The sequence below is a fragment of the Elephas maximus genome, chromosome 20 (genome assembly GCF_024166365.1).
Source record: "Elephas maximus indicus isolate mEleMax1 chromosome 20, mEleMax1 primary haplotype, whole genome shotgun sequence".
Classification (NCBI taxonomy): Eukaryota; Metazoa; Chordata; class Mammalia; order Proboscidea; family Elephantidae; genus Elephas; species Elephas maximus.
In genome coordinates this window covers 15912903-15932243 of record NC_064838.1, presented here as the reverse complement: position 1 = coordinate 15932243, position 19341 = coordinate 15912903, and the positions used below count along the sequence as shown (strand labels likewise).

The 19341-nt window shown below is 38.6% G+C and overlaps 1 protein-coding gene and 1 non-coding gene across 2 annotated transcripts in view; one reads left to right on the top strand and one right to left on the bottom strand.

Annotated features, from left to right (window-relative positions):
* Positions 1 to 19341, top strand: part of TMF1 (TATA element modulatory factor 1) — a 42721-nt gene continuing 23380 nt past the window's right edge. The window contains exons 1-8 of the mRNA XM_049861935.1: positions 1 to 412; positions 3093 to 4297; positions 6307 to 6410; positions 7120 to 7246; positions 10124 to 10229; positions 16488 to 16630; positions 16882 to 17048; positions 17504 to 17660. Coding sequence (XP_049717892.1) covers positions 271 to 412; positions 3093 to 4297; positions 6307 to 6410; positions 7120 to 7246; positions 10124 to 10229; positions 16488 to 16630; positions 16882 to 17048; positions 17504 to 17660 — 2151 coding nt within the window. The 5' untranslated portion in view covers positions 1 to 270. The remainder of the gene's footprint in view (positions 413 to 3092; positions 4298 to 6306; positions 6411 to 7119; positions 7247 to 10123; positions 10230 to 16487; positions 16631 to 16881; positions 17049 to 17503; positions 17661 to 19341) is intronic.
* On the bottom strand, positions 8260 to 8363 carry LOC126064447 (U6 spliceosomal RNA). Its single transcript, XR_007514523.1, has one exon. It is a non-coding gene; the product is annotated as a U6 spliceosomal RNA (small nuclear RNA).

The following is a 19341-nucleotide window of genomic DNA, read 5'->3' as shown; positions in this document are numbered from 1 at the left end:
GTCTGGGCTCCGGGATTCAGGAGTTGTCTACGTGGAACACGGCAGCGCATGCGCAGGCCGGCCTTCCGCCTCGGCTGTGCTGGAAGGGCTGAGGGTCTGGTCTCGGGCTCGGGGGAGGCGGTCCGGTCATGGCTCCCCGCTGACAGCCCGCCGAGTGGACAGGGCGGTGAGGGCGACCGCTGCACCCCGTCCCCGGGCTGGAGCCCGGGCGGCCTGGCCCTCGGCCTTCTCCCTCGGAGCCGCTGCCGTCACCGCGGCTGAGCAGCGGAGATGAGCTGGTTCAACGCCTCCCAGCTTTCCAGCTTCGCCAAACAGGCGCTGTCCCAGGCCCAGAAGTCCATCGACAGGGTGCTGGACATCCAGGAAGAGGAGCCGGGCGCCTGGGCCGACCCCATTCCTTACGGAGAGCCGGGTGAGTGGGAGCCGCGACCCGCGGGCCCCGCCGGCGTCCCTTCCGAGGCAGACGGGTTAAGTGACAGCCCTTCCTCGCGGGGGTCTGTGGGGCGATTTCTCCCCGGCCCGCTTCCTTCCCGGTGCTTCTGTGCTGTGAGTCGGTCTTTGCCTTTTTCCGGAGGAAAACCCAAGCCCAGGCGCCCTCTTGCCCCTGGGCGGCCTCGGGTGTGAGCTGATGTCGATGGCGCCCCTGCGTCCTCCCTTGGCACGGTGGCAAGTGTAGCTTTCCCTAACCTCCAGTCGGTGCCAAGATCTGAAGTTGTTAATCGGCAGGGGTAGGAGGAACAATAGCTAACATTTAGTGAGCGCTCTGTGCTTGGCAGCGCGTGACGTGCTTTATGGCTTTCCAGTCTTCAAAACATCTCCTCGAGCTAGGAGGCTCTGAGAGGCTAAGTAACTTGCCCTGGGTCACACAGCAGGTGGCGGACCGAATATACTAGAGGTATTACTCACGGAAACTATGGCCCAAGGTTTTTGGTTTGCATCACATTTTATTTCTAAATAGCCAGGTCTCTATTTGTCAGATCCGGTGAGCGTAATCTTTCCAGGATCTTTGCTTTGGGCTCTAAGCCCAAGGAAGAGTTTAACATTCTGGTGTGTGGGGTAGAGATTTGCAGGTTTTGGGGGTATGAACCTTCGTGTGATAAAGAAAAAGTTATTCTTGACTATTCCTTCTTTCTCCTTTTTATTTTTAATTTTACATCTTGAAAAGTCAGAACCTAACTTTGAGGTGCCTCACTTTAAGATATTTTGATCCTATTGCTTTTTATAAGATGTTCAACTACCAAACTTTAGAGGAAACAAAATATGTTTAAATATAAAAATATTTGTTTACCGAAAGCTGGGCCTTGAATCGTGCTATGTACTTTATTTTTTGAAGCAGATTCTCCAGAATAGCCTCAGGTTTTAGTGAAATGTTATAAACGTGTAGCCATCACCTACTGCGCTTCTCACTGCAGTCATTCAAGGGTGACTAGAAGTCTTCAGAATGGAGTAATTTTAATGGATATCAGATAACCCTGGAATTTATATATTATACTCCAAGAAGCAAACTTGACTGCTGTCATTCATTAAGATGACTTAATCAATGTAATCAGTAGGCCTAATCTTGCTTATTCCTTTGCATCTTAAATTTGGCATTCCCCCCCGCCCCCTTTTTCATATACTGCTCAAGTGGACATAAAACTATTTTCCCAAACTGAGATTTCCTACATACTTTTCATCTCAACCATTTTTGATGTCATATTAAAGGGTAGACTTTAATAGGACTTGACAGGTTTTAGGAGCTTTTAGTTACTTGAGTTCCCTCCACGAACTTCTAATTGTGTAGGATTTGTGATAATTCTGCTCAACCACTTTTAAATTTAGAAAATGAAGATAGGAATTTTAAAAAGATATGCTCTAAGCATTTTGGTGAATATGCCATTTTTGTTTATCATTGGGGCTCTGTAGTAGTATCTGTTTTTGTGACTGACACAATAATTACCTTTTTTTATCCGGAAGATAGTTTTCTCCTTAGTGGGATTTTTTTTTTTTTTTTAATCCTAATGTAAACTATAGGAAACCCTGGTGGCGTAGTGGTTAAGAGCTACAATTGCTAACCAAAAGGTGGACAGTTTGAATCTAGGTGCTCCTTCGAAACCGTATGGGGCAGTTCTACTCTCTCCTATAGGGTGGCTATGAGTCCAAATTGACTTCGCGGCAACGGGTTTGGTTTTAGTGTAAACTGTGGAGTCCCTGGGTGGCGCAAACATTTTGCCTTTGGCTACTAATCAGAAAGACAGTTCGAATCTACCCAGAGACGCCTGGGAGTAAAGTTCTGGCAGCCTACTTCCTGAAAGATGACAACCATTGAAAATCCTGTGGCACACGGTTCTGCTTTGACGCACGAGTTCACCAACCGTCTTTACCAAAAAGTAATAATTCTAAAAAAAAAAAAAAAAAAAGCCTATTTCCGAAATTCATAATGACATTCTCCTAATTGCTGATATATTTTGGAATATGGACGAGAACACAACTTTTCCATTAGAGTGCGTTTGGAGAACAGGACTTGGAGGATGGGCTTATCATCAAGTGGATGAAAATGAATTTGTTCTCTAGAAGTTCCTGTTCCCATCAATTTAATTTTATCTTTGGAAAAGGATATTTGTCGCTAATATTTTGGGTTCAGTTATTGAGCGTTGCCCTCTAGCTTATGACGGTGTTTTGTTGTTGATATTGCAAGAATGAAATTAACATGAAACCGAATAGCAGGTAGGGTCATTTTGTCGTCACCTGAAAGTGAGGTGCATGTTCTTGTGAGGTGAAGCATCTGTCTTGGACTTACCATGGGTTATATAACAAATGTCATTACTTTCTTATTTGTTGTGGGAGGGAATGACGTACTTTACTTCCTTCTGGTTGGCCAGGCCAGGCTGAGTCTTCTACCTGTGTTCCTAGTCCCTTGTAGGTAGATTTCATACCAGTTTTCCTCTTTAAGGCTCAAGTTAACCTGGAAACTAATAAATTATGTAGTAAGCAAGGAGTTTTAATGGAGGCAAATTACAGGTTATATTCCATAGTTTTTCTTTCTTTTTATCTGTATTTATATTGATTATAACAATAAGTAATAACATGTATGTTCTGTTTTTTTGTCAAAGGAATAAGTCCATCTGTTAGTGGAGGATGGGATACTTCAACTTGGGGCTTAAAATCGAGCACTGAGCCTCAGAGCCCACCGATAGCCTCTCCGAAAGCAATTACAAAGCCAGTTCGGAGGACTGTGGTGGATGAATCTGAAAATTTCTTTAGTGCCTTTCTCTCTCCAGCGGATGTCCAGACCATTCAGAAGAGTCCAGTGGTATCAAAACCTCCAGCTAAATCACAACGACCGGAAGAGGAAGTGAAAAGCCCTTTACAGGAATCCTTGCACACGGGACAGTCAAGAACAACTGAAACGACAGAGTCAGAGGTACAAGAGGCCTCTCCGTGTGCATCAGGGCAAACTCTGGCAGAAGATGCTCTGTCCCCTAAAACTGAAGGCGCGCATGAAGAAATTGTTAACAAAGAGTCTGACGTGAAGGTGCCAGCTGAACCTCCAGAAGTCTCTCAAAGTGTAATTAATGTGAAAACAACTACAGAAAGCGGGTCTAACATTTCCACTCCGTCTCTCACAGCAGAAACGAAGGACATGGCTTTGGAACCTAAGGAACAAAAACACGAAGACAGACAGAGCAATACACCATCTCCTCCTGTTAGTACCTTCTCGTCAGGAACTTCTACCACCAGTGATATTGAAGTTTTAGATCATGAGAGTGTAATAAGTGAGAGCTCAGCAAGTTCGAGACAAGAAACCGCAGATTCAAAATCCAGCCTTCACCTGATGCAGACGTCATTTCAGCTCATCTCTGCATCTGCTTGTCCTGAATATAACCGTTTAGATGATTTCCACAAACTCAACGAGAGTTGCTGCTCCTCCGATGCCTTTGAAAGAATAGACTCGTTTAGCGTACAGTCATTAGATAGCCGGAGCGTAAGCGAAATCAATTCAGACGATGAATTGTCAGGCAAGGGATATACGTCAGTACCTGTTACAGTTCATTCTTCAACTCCAAAGACTAAAATAGTTGAGTCTGTTGAAGGAAAATCTGAAGAAGAAGTAAATGAAACAATCATACCCACTGAGGAAATGGAAATGGAAGAAAGCGGACGAAGTGCAACTCCTGTGAACTGTGAGCAGCCTGATACCTTGCTTTCTTCTCCACCAATAACGGAAGGGCATGCTGTCTCCGACAAGGAGGCTGAGCAGAGCGAACCTGCTGAAAGTCAGCCAGAAGCACTTCCTGAGAAGGAAGATGTTTGCAAGGTAATTCTAGAAAGTAGAAGGGCTTTTTAGGATATGCTTTTCGGAGATGGAACTAATTTGTTTTAAAAAAATTTTCAGTGATGCGTAATGATTTGTATTGATTAAAAAAGATAGATTTTGTGTCATCACAGTGTGGCATTAAGGACCTTACAATTCAAGAACTAATGATATTAAGTTCTTTGGAATGTCTCCAAGGAAACTATTGTAAAATAAGTTGGTATTTCACTGTAACTAATCATGAAAAAGTTACTGTCTTCTTTGCTGGTGAGTCCTTACCACCTTAAATCCTCTCATGCTGGTGAGCGTATCAGTTTACAAAGGACTGTCTTCTTATTTTAACATCTTCAACTCCTTTGCAGATACCCAGTACCCAGTGCCGTCGAGTCCATTCCGACTTACAGCGACCCTATAGGACAAAAATTTCTTTTTTTAAAAGAAAAAAAAAAAAATTTTTTTTTTTTTATAGGACAGGGTGGAACTGCCCCATAGAGTTTCCAAGGCGTGCCTGGCGGATTTGAACTGCTAACCCTTTGGTTAGCGGCTGTAGCACTTAACCACTATGCCACCAGGGTTTCCTTCCTTTGCAGATAGAGATGTTAAAACAAATCTAAATATCATGGTTTTCCTTATATTATAAAACATTTTTTTTGCATGTTAACATTATTGGTAGTAAATCTTAAATGAAAATGTAGTCTTTAGATTTATTATTGATGCTTTTCTGGTGTTATTAGTTGTTTCACTTCGTTTTCTTTTTGTGGCATTTTTGATATCTCCTATTGATAGCTATCTCACATGAAAAGAAAGGGAAATGTCCAAGGAACCAAGGCATTACTTAGGAACAAAGGACAAAGTGCTTCTATCCAATAATGTACAAAAGAAAAGTGGCATAAATTCTTTAACATTAAGTTACAGTTCTGGTTTTTCCTATGATTTTTAGATATAGAAATTGAGTTGGATCTGACATCTTTAATAGGCTCCTCTGAAATACAGGATGTCTCGAAGAAATGTCCTGTAAGTGCCATACATTGCATTATTTAATTTAAAAAAAAAACAGCCAGCTTCTCTTACGTAGGTTTAATATTATTCACAAACAAAATACCATGCATATAATGTCTTAAAGTTATAATAGCAGCTCATACTCCTAGAAGCCAACACTAATTACTATCGATAAGATATTTTTGAAGTATTTTCACTGTGTTTAAGGAGGTTAGCGATTTCCAAAATAATCTTGGGTTTAACTCAGGTAAAATCTTATTTTGAGTCCCAAAGGCATCCTTCTTCCCCTTAAACACAAGTGTTACTGTTTTTGCAGGAACTAAGGAAATAGCTTTACTTTTTGTTTAGCTTTATACTGATATGTATAAAATTACATGCCTATGGGTTTTCAAAAATTACTTTTATTTTTTAAATGAAATGTATCATACAAAAAAAAGTATATATTTTGTATTTAGGTTGAAGAGTAATGTATAAAAACAGACAGTTCAATTAGAATTGAAATGCCCAGCTAAGATAGGTATAGAACATTCCTAGGGACTTTGAAGCCCTGTCCTTGAACTTGATTTCATCTATCTCCCCACCTCTTTTGGTGAACATTCAGATTGTTCTCAGGTTTTTGCTGTTACAAACAAGCTGGTACACATGATCTTGTACATGTTACCTAGTGCACACACGGAAGAGTTTTCTCCTCTGAGGTGTACCAGAGTGGAATTTTCTTCATCAAAGGGTATGTAGATCTTCAATTAGATACTGCCTCATTGTGTACAAAAGTGGTTGTTCTCCTTTCTACTGCAGCGCTCTGGGGTTGTACTGACTTGCCTCGTACCAGCTAGATGAATGTTCTTGTTCTGAATCCACTGTGTTCCTAATACTGATTTTAATTCTTTTTATGAGTTAATGCTGTTTTGTTTATTCTAGTGATTGGATTGCCTTTACAACTAACTCATCACTTGCGTGTAAAAATGGCCGTTTAAAGTTAAATGTTTTGACTTTTATGTATTCTCCTTATCCAGACAGTTGATTTTCTGAATGAGAAACTGGAAAAAAGGGAGGCTCAGTTATTATCTCTTAGTAAAGAAAAAGCACTTCTGGAAGAAGCCTATGATAACCTAAAAGAGTAAGTATCTCACAGATGTGAATAATTATTTTTGTACACATTGAAGAGGTCCATTTACATCATTGTTATTTAGGAATTTTTTTAAGTTAAGATGTCTTGTAACTTAATTTGTTTATTGAAAATTGAATAGCATTTCAATTCTACTTTTCCATAGAGATTACTTTTCTCCTCAAATTATCTTTATTAGATTACATTTGGCATTGAAGAGAGTTGTTTTGCAAAAAAACAAAAACAAAACAACAATAAAAAAACCCAGCTCTTTTATCATTAATAAGCTTTTAGTATTAGAGATTTTAAACGAATGTATTTAAGAAAACTACGATATCGTAATTTAAAAATTCTAAATATTGGTTTGTTTTGAGGAGCTGATTGGAAAAATGTTACGCAAGAGGATTGAAATACGTTTCCCCAAGTTAAAATGATGATAAAATCAGTTTCAACTTTCAGAAATGAAAAATGATATTTATTTTTTCTTCTTATTAATAAAACATTACTAAAGTTTTTACTTTTTAATAGTTTTTTTTGGTGGTATGTTAAACAAATTAAGCAAGTAATTTTTCTCTTAAAAGTGACCAGGCCTTGAACTGGTCTATTTTAACAAAGTATGTGTTAGAGACAATGTTATCTTCCTTTTGAGAAGTGAGCTCATCATATTACCTTCAGAATATATAAGCAGTATCCTTATTATTAAATATTATTTTGAATTTAGTGAAATGTTCAGAGTGAAAGAAGAAAGCAGTAGCATTTCTTCCTTGAAAGATGAGTTTACTCAAAGAATTGCAGAAGCAGAAAAGAAAGTTCAGCTAGCCTGCAAAGAGAGAGATGCTGCTAAAAAGGTAATGAGACTTTAAAATAATACTAAAAACTATATAAAGATACAGATTTTTTAGTAATGCGTTCATAACATTTTGGTATTAGAAACAAGAGAAATAAAGGGAGTCCAAGTAGTATATTAACACTTAAATTATAGATTTTTTTGGTATGATAAAATTACAGACTTTTGATACTTTAAAAAGTCTGAACAAATATTTATTAGTATAAATTACATATAAATTCTGGCAAGGTGTATAGCAACAATGATTAGGATAATTTTTGTAAGTGTTAATTAAATCTCAATGTAAATGAAAGAGTTTATCATTACTCTTGTATACTATTTTCCTACCACTTCAGACATATTATATATGCTATTCCAGCCAAAATAATTTTAAAATATAAATTTATAATGGTAACTAACTTTTTTAGAAGGCATAATATTGATTTATTCTAATGCAGAACTTTTAGCCTTGGTGCTATTGGCATTTTGGACTGGATAATTCTGTTGTGTGGGGCTGTGCTGTGCGTTATTGGCTGTTTAGCAGCATCCCTAGCCTTTATTCATGAGATGCCAGCAGCATGAACCCCAGTTGTAACAATTGAGAATGTCTTCAAACATTGCCGAATGGCCCCTGGAAGCAAAAGTACCCCTGATTGGGAACCATTGTCCTCATCCTTCTAACTTGGAATAGTTGGCTATTATAGACATTGGTAGCCAGCTAAGGTCAAATCCCAACTATTAGTGGTAACATTGACTCAGCATTTGCCCTTCTCCATTAGGCTGCTTTCCCCCTTAAAGTTAGTATTTATTAACTTCAGTGTTAATGCTAATATTTATATTTCTGAGTATACTCTCTTTTTTTTTAAATAATTTTTATTGTGCTTTAAGTGAAAGTTTACAAATCAAGTCAGTTTGTCACATATAAACTTATATACACCTTACTACATACTCCCGTTTACTCTCCCCCTAATGAGTCAGCCCGCTCCCTCCTTCCAGTTTCTCCTTTCGTGACCGTTTTGCCAGTTTCTAACCCTCAAACGTATGGAACGCTTCACGAATTTGCGTGTCATCCTTGAGCAGGGGCCATGCTAATCTCTGTATCATTCCAATTTTAGTATATGTGCTGCTGAAGCGAGCACTTCTGAGTATACTCTTAGGGAAAATAAATCTGTCGTACACTTCCATACTTCCGTCTACCTGGTTGCCTTTATTAAGTGGCTCATTTTAGACACTAACAACAACTTGAGACTACATAACCAGCTTTACCTCTTCCTGTCCCTGCTGTATTCCATCTGGATCTCTCTAATCAAAGAACTAGATTTTAGGTAGTGTTCGTTTTCACTGGTACCTTTAGAACTGTAGACCTAAAATAGATCCAAACCATTAACTATACGTGACAAAACAGATCCAACTCAGTGTACACATTTTATGTGTACTGCCATATATAACCCCCCTGCTTAGGATCTGTAGGGAATTCAAAGGTAAATTGAATTACCTTAAGTGAGTTTACTTTTCTAGTGATGGAGGGAGACAGATAATGTCAACTATGTCCTGCTAGAGAGAATGAAATAGGTTCTAGACAGAGATGAATAAGCAGTTTGGAATGATACAGAGGATGGATTCTGAAGTGGGGAATTGAGGAAGGTTTTATGGAAGACATGACATTCTTACTGGACCCTCATGAGTGAATCAAATTTTGACAGCTGGAAAATATATATCAATGTTGTGAATGGTTCAGAGCATGGGCTTTGGTGACGCACAGACCTGGCTTGAAGTCATAACTCTACCACTTATAGATGTCTGACCTTCCGAGGTCTTAGTTTCCTTATTTGTGTAGTTGAATCACACAAGTCCCTCCCTCATAGGATTGTTGTCAGGATTAAATGACAATGGATACAAAACGCCATTTAAATACTTAATGTCAGTTGTTTGTAGGTATTATTTAGTTTAGAGCTTAGTTTTTAAATCAAATATTAAATCATAGAACACTTCCTCATCATCATACTCTTCTGATGTACTTTTAAAAGTTATACTGTCTTGACTTTTTGTCCTGCTGAGTCTCCGCTTTGAAATAGATGGACGCCTCATAATGATGTTTTTCCTTCCATTTCACACACGCGAGCAAGTGCAGAGAGTTCTAGATGAGGAAGGTGAAGACAGTGGAAGATGGAGACATGTACTCTTTGAAATGTTCTACGCAGAATCTTTAACCTGTAGAAGATATGTTTAGAGATATGGAAGAAGAGTATTGGAAGTTAATTTGCTCTCATTTATATTTCCATATAAAAACCTGTTTATATATGAATTTAGGTTTTGCATGTCATTTTCAAAGCTGTTTTCTTGGTCTTAATTAACCAAAGTAGTAAACTCAGGTTTACTTAGACAAAATTTATAGACTCCTATAGGGAGCCATGGAAACCCTGGTGGCGTCGTGGTTAAGTGCTACAGCTGCTAACCAAGAGTTCAGCAGTTTGAACCTACCAGGTGCTCCTTGGAAACTCTATGGGGCAGTTCTATTCTGTTCTGCAGGGTCGCCCTGAGTCAGAATCAACTTGATGGCAGTAGGTTTTTTTTTTTTTTTTTAATAGGGAGCCATGGTGGTGCAGTGGTTTAGCACTCCGCTGCTAACTGAAGGGTGGGTGGTTTGAACCCACAAGCATCTCCATGAGAGAAAGATGTGACAGTCTGCTTCTGTAAAGATTACAGACAGCCCTGGAAACCCTATGGGGCAGCTCTACTCTGTCTGTTAGGGTCACTATGAGATGGAATTGACTCCATAGCAGTGGGTTATAGGGAATGTGATTAATGATGGCTTCTTTGAATATGGAACAAAATTGGAAAATACAACTAGAATGAAGTAATTCTTTATGTTATTCACAATTTTTTTTTTTTGCGTTAGGAAATGAAAAGTATAAAAGAAGAACTTGCCACAAGGTTAAATAGTAGTGAAACTGCAGACCTTTTGAAAGAGAAAGACGAGCAGATTCGAGGATTAATGGAAGAAGGTACATAAAGTTAAAGTATTTAGCTGATTATGAAAAATATTGTAAGGACAGTATATGAAATATCTAGAATAGGTAAAGATATAGAGACCAAACAAAGTTTTATTGGTGGCTACTAGGGGTAGGAGAGAGGGGGAGAGGAAGATTCATTGTAAAAGAAACAGTGAGTTTCTGTTTATGGTGATGGAAAATTTGGCAGTGATTATTGGTGATGGTTGTAAATGTAATATAATTGATATCGCTAAATTGTACATGTGTAAAAAAAAAATTGGCAAACATTGTGTTATAAGTATTTTTGGAACAGTAAAAAATATCGTTAGGTACAGGAAAAATATTTGTGGCATGACTAATTGCTACTTCCTAATAAAAGGTGTGAAAGTCAGGAAGGTTTGGATTTAAACCTCAGAAATGGTAATTGGCAGTTAATGGAGGAATAAAGACTTAGATGCAGAGTTGGATATATATATATATATGTTGTTACGGGGTCACATTTTCGTCAAAAAGAACATTCCAAGATTGATCCTAAAGTACAGCTCTGTCAGTGATAGCATAATATCTATACGCCTACAACGAAGACCAGTTAATACAACTGTTATTCAGATTTATGCACCAACCACTAAGGGCAAAGATGAAGAAATTAAAGATTTTTACCAATTCCTGCACTTTGAAATCGATCAAACGTGCATTCAGGATGCATTGATAATTACTGGTGATTAGAGTGCGAAAGTTGGAAACAAAGAAGGACTGGTAGTTAAAAAAAATATGGCCTTGGTGATAGAACTACACCAGAGATTGCATGATAGAATTTTGCACGACCAACAACTTCTTCATTTCAGATACCTTTTTTCACCAACGTAAATAGCGATTATACACTTAGACCTCACCAGATGGAATACACAGGAATCAAATCGACTGCATCTGTGGAAGGGGACAATGGAGAAACTCAGTATCATCAGTAAGAACAAGGCCAGGGCTGACTGAAGAAAAAGCTATCAATTGCTCATATGCAAGTTCAAGTTGAAGCTGAGGAAAATTAGAACAAGTCCACGGGAGCCAAAGGACAACCTTAGAGTATATCACACCTGAATTTAGAGACCTTCTCAAAAATAGATTTGACACATTGAACATTAATGACTGAAGACCAGAGGAGTTCTAGGATGACATCAAGGATGTACAATGAAGAAAGCAGAAGGTTATTAAAAAGACAGGAAAGAAAGAAAAGACCAAAATGGATGTCAGAAGAGACTTTGAAACTTGCTCTTGGGTAGCTAAAGCGAAAGGAAGAAATGATGAAGTAAAAGAGCCGAACAGAAGATTTCAAAGGGCGGCTTGAGAAGACAAAGTATTATAATGAAATGTGCAAAGACCTGGAGTTAGAAAACCAAAAGGGAAGAACATGCTCGGCATTTCTTAAGCTGGAAGAACGTTTTTGTTTCTAGGGGAATAAAACAATAAGTCCCTGAAAAAATAGAAGTTTGTGTGTCCCTAACAAAGAGCTTGTAACAGATCTTAAAAACCACCGTTGGAACCAAATTTGAAGGTTATAATTCTGGAGTTCATGTAATACCTGAATCCTTAATTTAGGTGATATAAAGTTGTCACTGTATTGCTCTGGCATCTTGATAGTCAATTTTTCATTATATTCATTTTAAATTTTTTCAGTTTTTAAGTATTTTGTTATGAAAACATTTATAATTACCAGGATCATGAAGTCAAAAATCCATCACCAGATAAATTATTACAAATGAACACTGAATTTCTTTATGTCATGTCTTAGAGAAGAGGCGGTTTTGGAAAGGGTAGTGAAGTGAGTTTTCTTTTTCTTAATTAAAATTTTTCTTGTTACAAGAAGAATGTTTGCTATTTGCTGAATTTTCTGTTACAGAAAAATGTATGAAGAATGAAAAAAATATTATAATCCTTCCTTGTAAAGAACTATGAACTCTTAAACATATTTTCTTCTAGTCTTTTTTTAATACTTTTTTAAATTTATGTTAAACATAAAGATCATATATGTAATTTGCAATCCTTTTTTTTAAAAAAACATTTCTCTGTGCCATTAAATGGTTTATCATTATTAAAGGCTGTATTAAAGTTCACTATGTGGATATACCATAATTTGTTTTACCATTTTCCTAATTTTGGATATTTATTTCTAAAATGTTAATGTTACAAAGAGCCGTAAGACGAGCATTTCTGTGCTGAAATCATTGAACTTAAGTGAATTTTCAGAGCGAGTGTCATGTTTGAAAACAGCTGGAATCAGTCACTTCATTTGTCCAGCATTTCAGTTAGTTAGTAAATCTTTCTGAACAACTAGTATTCAGGGACTGAGTTTGATACAATAACATGTATGACACAATTCCTGTCTTTTAGGAGCTTTCTTAAGGATGCACAAAGTTTTGTCAATTTTTTAGGGGGTTTTTTTGAAATTTATTTTTTGTGCTTGTTGAGAATATGCACAGCAGAATATAACACCAATTCAGCAATTTCTACATGTACAATTCAGTGATGGGGATGACATTCTTGGTGTTGTACAACCAGTCACACCCTCCTTTTCTGAGTTGTTCCTCCCGCATTAACATGAAATCACTGATCCCTGAGGTTCCTCTCTAATCTTTTGAGTTGCTGTTGTCAATTTAATCTCATGTAGATAGATCTTAAAGGAACACAGTGCTCAGGTAGACATTCTTTACTAGCTAAGCTAAACTATTGTTTGGTTTTAAGAAGACTTCAGGGGGTATTTTTGGCTTAAAGATTATTTCAGGGCAGTACCTTTAGGGGTCCATCCAGCCTTCGTGGCTCCAGAGGGAGCTGTTTTTTTTATCTCGCTAGAAATACAGATAATTTTAAAACACAGTCTAAGAACGAAACTAGAAGAATAATGGAAGAACTGATAAAATAGAGGTCATCATTATTTCAAGAGTTAGATAAAGTTGGTATGTTGTCAATTGCAGTAGTAACGCTGCTTGTGGAAGGTTCTGGATCATCTGGATTAGCCCTGGTAATGGGGATGGCATTTCTAGTCAGAAAAATTAGAGTTTTCTGTATAGTCCTTTTTTTTCTTTTGTGTATTTTGTGGTGACGTGGCACTGCTTCCCGAATCTGCCTGTCAACTTTAGCAGAGCGATCAGCATTTGGGTCCATGTTTTCAAGCAACCGAACACCCTGATTTAGTTTAGAAATATTCCAGCTATTCCTTTCACTGTAAAATTTTTTGACAATTTCTCTCCTCCCTCTTCCTCATTCTTTCTTCTTTAGTACTTCTTTCCTTTTCAGAATTTACTAAGTTCTGATTTGTCAGTTGCTCTTCCTCATGGTCTGTGAGCTGTTTCACATTGGTAATATCAAGTTCTAAATTCGGCCTTCTTGCCACATGGACAGTTCTTCCACCAGTCTCTTCCATCATTATTATCCTGATCAAATGCTTGGAGTGTGTTCACATAACTCAGCAGTTTTTTTCCATAACCCTTGTGTTTATTGCCCCACAACATCCCCCAGGAAGATGCAATGTTCCGGATATACTAGAGAATATCATAATTCTTCCAGAAATCACTTCATGTTACCGTACCTCCATCTGTTGAAGCTATTGCTTCAGCAAACATAGTCTGTAGGTAGTATGCCTTGAAGGTGGCGACTGCGTCTTGATCCATAAGCTGAATACAGCTGTCATGTTCGGAGGTAGATACGCCACTTTCACCTCTTGGTTTAGATCAAGTACGTGAGGAGGGCGTCCAGGGGGATTATCAAGTAGCAGCAGAGTCTTGAATGCTGTTTTCAAGGCAGTAGTTGCATACTTCTAGGATGAAACAACTTAAAAACCAGTCTTTGAATAACACATTTGTCCTCCAGGCCTTTGGGGTTACTTCTGTAGTAGACAGGCAGCCTATTTTTGTCAATGTTAGTGCATACTTGGGGGTTTTCAGAACAGTGAACAAGAAAAGGTTTTAATTTAAATCCAGCAGCTTTTCCCCAAGCAGCAGTGTGATTCTGCCTTTAAATGCCTTGAAACTAGGCATCGACTCTGCTTCTCTCTAAGTATAGATCCATTTTGGCATTCCTTTCAAAACAAACCTGTTTCGTCCACGTTGAACATCTGCTGTGGTAGATATTCTTCATCTTGTCTTATCTTGTCCAGCCCATCCTTGAATTTTTCAGAAGCTTCAACATAGGTGCTTTCTGCTTCTCCAGTATACGCATATTACATAAGCCACATCTGCATTTGAAAGGATGAAGTCAACTCTTGGAGGCAGTAAAGTATTCGATGTAGCCTTCTCCTTGCTGTTCCCTCAGATTTGCAAAAAGGCTGCATGCTTTTGTTTGAATCGATCGGTAGTAAACTCACAGGAATCCTCTTCTGGATTTGGCCTTCTATCCAAATCATCAACAGCTTCTCCATCTCGTGGATTGGCCCTTGCCTCTTCCTTGTTAAAGTTGTTGAATTTATACCAATTGCTCCTTTAACTGCCTCTGAAATCCTATTCTTATCCTTAATGATTATTGAAACGGTCAAATGAGACAGTCTTCTCCCACATGCTATCCTGCTGGCTTTCTATTATCATATCTTAGAGCCTTCTTCACCTTCTTTTCTGGATTAGAACTTTCAGTGGCATAACTTCTTTTGCTAGGCATATCATTGGGGGTATTAGCAGTTCAAGTGTTATAGTGTGAGAAACTTGAACAGCTCAGCTTCAGATTAACAACTGATGCTTCTGATGGTATGAAATGCTGAATAAGATCACGCTATAGGCCTGGCCTACAATGAAGCCAGTCAGTGTCGTAACCATGAAGTCAGGGTCTGAATGGCTGTCGGGCATATGCATGTTTCCGTTGTCATGTGTCGTTAGAGTTGAACATTGCCCATTGTATCTGTTACCACTCCCAGCACTGACACCCACCTCACTGTAGATCAGGCCATAGCCTGCTCTATGCGTGACTGTTTTGAACCATACAGCATAGCATCGAACATCTGAGAATTGTAACATTAGCAAATTACGTGCAGCAGCATTTGTATGTAGTACATATTACTAATGATAAAAAAAATGATAAGGTGCGTTAAAAAAAAAAAAAGGTTGTAAGTGTGGTTAGTCGTAACTTGAATTTGTTTTAAGTCGGAGACCATCCGTATTTTAGAATTTAGTCAGAGGGAGAGCTGGGTTTTCTAGCTTAATGAACCTCTTTTTAAAGAAAATGGAATGATTTGAGGTGGGAGTATTTATATACTGCCTCTATATTCCCGAAGTCTTTAAAGGTTTTTTTAATTTTGAAAAACTTCAAGCTCATAGAAAAGTTCAAAACAGTGTAGCAAACACTTAGTTACTTCATTACTCAGAATTCATCAACTGTAAACAACTTGCCACACCTTTTACATATTTTTCCATATGCACGCAAGAGCACGGGTATGCGCATGCGCACCCACAACCTTTCTGCACAATTTGAAAGTAAGCTACAGGTACCCTAACACTCCACCTCTAAATTCTTCAGTCTGCATCTCTCAAGGGTAAATGTATTCTTTCACAAGCACAGCATCATAATCATACCTGAGAACATAAATTTAGAAGTGTAATCCAGCATCTAGTTCATCATTTATCCCAGTTGTCTTTAAATTATCCCATTATGTCTAAAAATTATCCTTTATAGCCGATCATCTGTCCCATCCCACCCCCCTACCCAGAATATAATCAAAGTTTGTACATTGCATTTGACTGTTATGTCCCTTTAAGTCTTCCACGCATTTAGGATAGTCCTCTGTTTGTCATGATATCGAAGCTTTTGTGGAGTCCAGGCTAGTTGTCCTACAGAACGTCCCATGTTCAGGAATTTGTTGGTTTCTTCATGATTAAATTCAAATGAAATGTTTCCACTAAGAAATATCCTAGTGTAGCTGCCATTCCATCACATCAGTAGGCATGTAGTGTCAGGCTGGGCCACAGTTGCCGATGTCAAAATTGAACGCTTGGTTAAGGTGGCGTTGTCAGATTTCACCCTTGTGAAAGCGAGTTTTTCCTTTGTAATTAATGAGTAATATATGAGAGTAATTCCTTAAGACTGTATAAATACGCTCCTCTCCAAAATCCTTGCACCTGATAATTTGCACATTCATTAATGATTGTTGTCCAAATCAGTTGTTCTGTGGGCGTTACAAAATGGTGATTTTTTTTTTTTAAAATCTCTCATTTTATGTCACTGGTTAGATAAGACATTATACTCTGAATCTTAGTAAATCAGTATTATTTGAATCTGTACTCTTGCCGTTTCCAGGAGAAAAACTTTCAAAGCAGCAACTGCAGAGTTCTAACATCATTAAGAAATTAAGAGCTAAAGATAAAGAAAATGAAAATATTACTGTAAAGCTCAACAAAAAAGTTAAAGAGCTAGAAGAGGAGTTGCAGCATTTAAAACAGGTGAGTATGACAGGTCATCCACGACGTGTGCCTGTTGGCGTCACTTCCCGTGTGAGTGGCGGGACGTGGTTTTGGAGCCTTTAGAGTGATTAATGGGGGAGTGTCACGTGAGAAGAAGTTCTCAAACTAATTGACAGATGTTAAAACCTTTCTCCATTATGTAACACTTGAGATTCCCGGAATAAAATTAATTTTTTTTTCTGGTAAGTGTTACTTGTTGAAAAATATTTTCACCTGTCTTTATAACACAGGTCCTTGATGGCAAAGAAGAGGTTGAGAAGCAACATAGAGAAAATATTAAAAGGCTAAATTCCATGGTAGAACGTCAGGAGAAAGATCTTGGCCGACTTCAGGCAGACGTGGATGAACTTGAGGAAAAGAATCGAAGTATTCAGGCCGCTCTTGACAGTGCATACAAGTAAGAACATGGGTAAATATGCAACCCGTTTAGAAGCAAATTATCAGGGTGAGATGCTGAAGAAACACTCTTTTTCCTATGTGCTCACTCGCAGCCCTTACAAACATTCATATGTGAGCATGGTCCTGTTCAGAGCAAGTTCAGCAGAGTCCTTATGCAGCTAACATTTATTTTCTGGTAAACTCTCCCTCGGAAACCCTGGTGGCGGAGTGGTTAAGCGCTACGGCTGCTAACCAAAGGGTCGGCAGTTTGAATCTGCCAGGCACTCCTTGGAAGCTCTGTGGGGCAGTTCTACTCTGTTCCTGTAGGGTCGCTATGAGTCAGAATCAACACGGCACTGGATTTAAACTCTCATTTTCTGTAGATTACTGTGGTACATGGAAACAGCCTTAACTTGGAGCCGTAGTGTTACTTCATATTATTTTCAATAAAAATTGTCAATCCGATTTTTCAAGAGAACTTACAGATCTTCACAAAGCCAATGCTGCAAAGGATAGTGAGGCACAGGAGTTTGCTCTCAGTCGTGAGATGAAAGCTAAAGAAGAGCTCTCTGCAGCACTAGAGAAGGCCCAAGAGGAAGCCCGTCAGCAGCAAGAAACGTTAGCGATTCAAGTAAGCAATGGATAAGGAATTTAAACAATTCTCATGCTTTTGCAAATTAACCAGTTTATTAGCTAGCCTGAATCAAACTTCATGTGTTATATTTCCTTTATAATTCTGTGGGGCATATTTCACAGAGTACCGAATCGTATTAAACTTAGTCAGGTTTTTTAAAACTGTTGCTGAAGTGATGCTTACATTGAGTCAGTACTGCTTAATTTCTTGTTAGTTTCAGGCCTATTTGAGGGCATTATGAAAGCTAGGGACCCTTTTATCAGAAAAATGCCCACATGTACACAGATCCTAAATATTCCATGTGATTTTGAGAGAATCCATGGAACTCAGAAGAAAGAAAAACAAAACAAAACTGAGGCTTTGGCTTATAAAAAATCAAATAGAATTTGGATGTAGTTATTGGGCCCACGTTTCGTATGTTTGTTAATGAGTTTGAATATGGCTAACTATATGCGAATTATATGCAAAATAACTTATAATCAAAGAATTCTGAAATTGGAATTCTGTTACGTAAAGGGGCATAAGATTCTTATTTCTGGAGATAAAGATTCTGGCCTTATGTTCTTGTGACTTTGGATGAAGGATACAACTGTTTTGTTTTTGGTTTGCTCTTGTGTAATAGGAGCCACTCTTTTTAGATACTTCTCGTTTCAGGCCTAGATGAGATTGTTATGTTAGCCTGCATTAGCCATCTAATTTGCCTGGTTGCCTACCTCCAAGCTTTTATTCTACAGCCATACTGTTTATCACCTCTGGGTGGATCTTTGTGTAGTGTTGCTTCTACTAAGTTATTCTTCTACCCAAAAGTGTTCTAGCCTTTCCCAGCTCATTGACTAGTCATTGAAAGCCCTCAGCAGTCTCTTTACAACCCTGTTTCCCCTTGCTACAGCTACTTGTACAATTGTTAAAGAAGATACTGTTGCTCATTTTGTTTCCTCTACTTGGAATTTCTTTTTGGTGGGTGATTACGCAGCAGTATCGTAACCATCTTTTCGTACCCTGCTCCAGCTCTGTAGCCTTTTTGATGCCTTTCTTTATGTCACTCCAGTGGAAGGTGGTCCTACCTTTCTCTGCCACTTATACCTGTTACCTGTTGCTGTCGAGTCCATTCCGACTCATAGCAACCCTACAGGACACGGTTGAACTGCCCTGTAGGGTTTCCAAGGAGTGGCTGGTGGATTTAAGCTGCTGACCTTTTGGTTAGCAGCCGTGCTCTTAAATACTGTGCCACCAGGGCTCCCTGCCTCTCAATAGAGCTGCTTTTATTTTGTCAAATTGATTTTTTTTTTTAAATTGTACTTTAGATGTAGGTTTGCAGAACAAACTAGTTTCTCATTAAACAGTTAGTGCATATATTGTTTTATGACATTGGTTAACCACCCCACAACATATCGGCACTCTCCCTTCTCAACCTTGGGTTCCCTATTACCAGCTTCCTGTTCCCTCCTGCCTTCTAGTCCTTGCTCCTGGGCTGATGTGCCCCTTTAGTCTCGTTTTGTTTTATGGGCCCGCCCAATCTTTGTCTGAAGGGTGAACCTCAGCAGTGACTTCATTACTGAGCTGAAAGGGTGTCTGGGGGCCATACTCTCCGGGTTTCTCCAGTCTCTGTCAGGACAAGTCTGGTCTTTTCTTTTTGAGTTAGAATTTTGTTCTACATTTTTCTCCAGCTCTGTCTGGG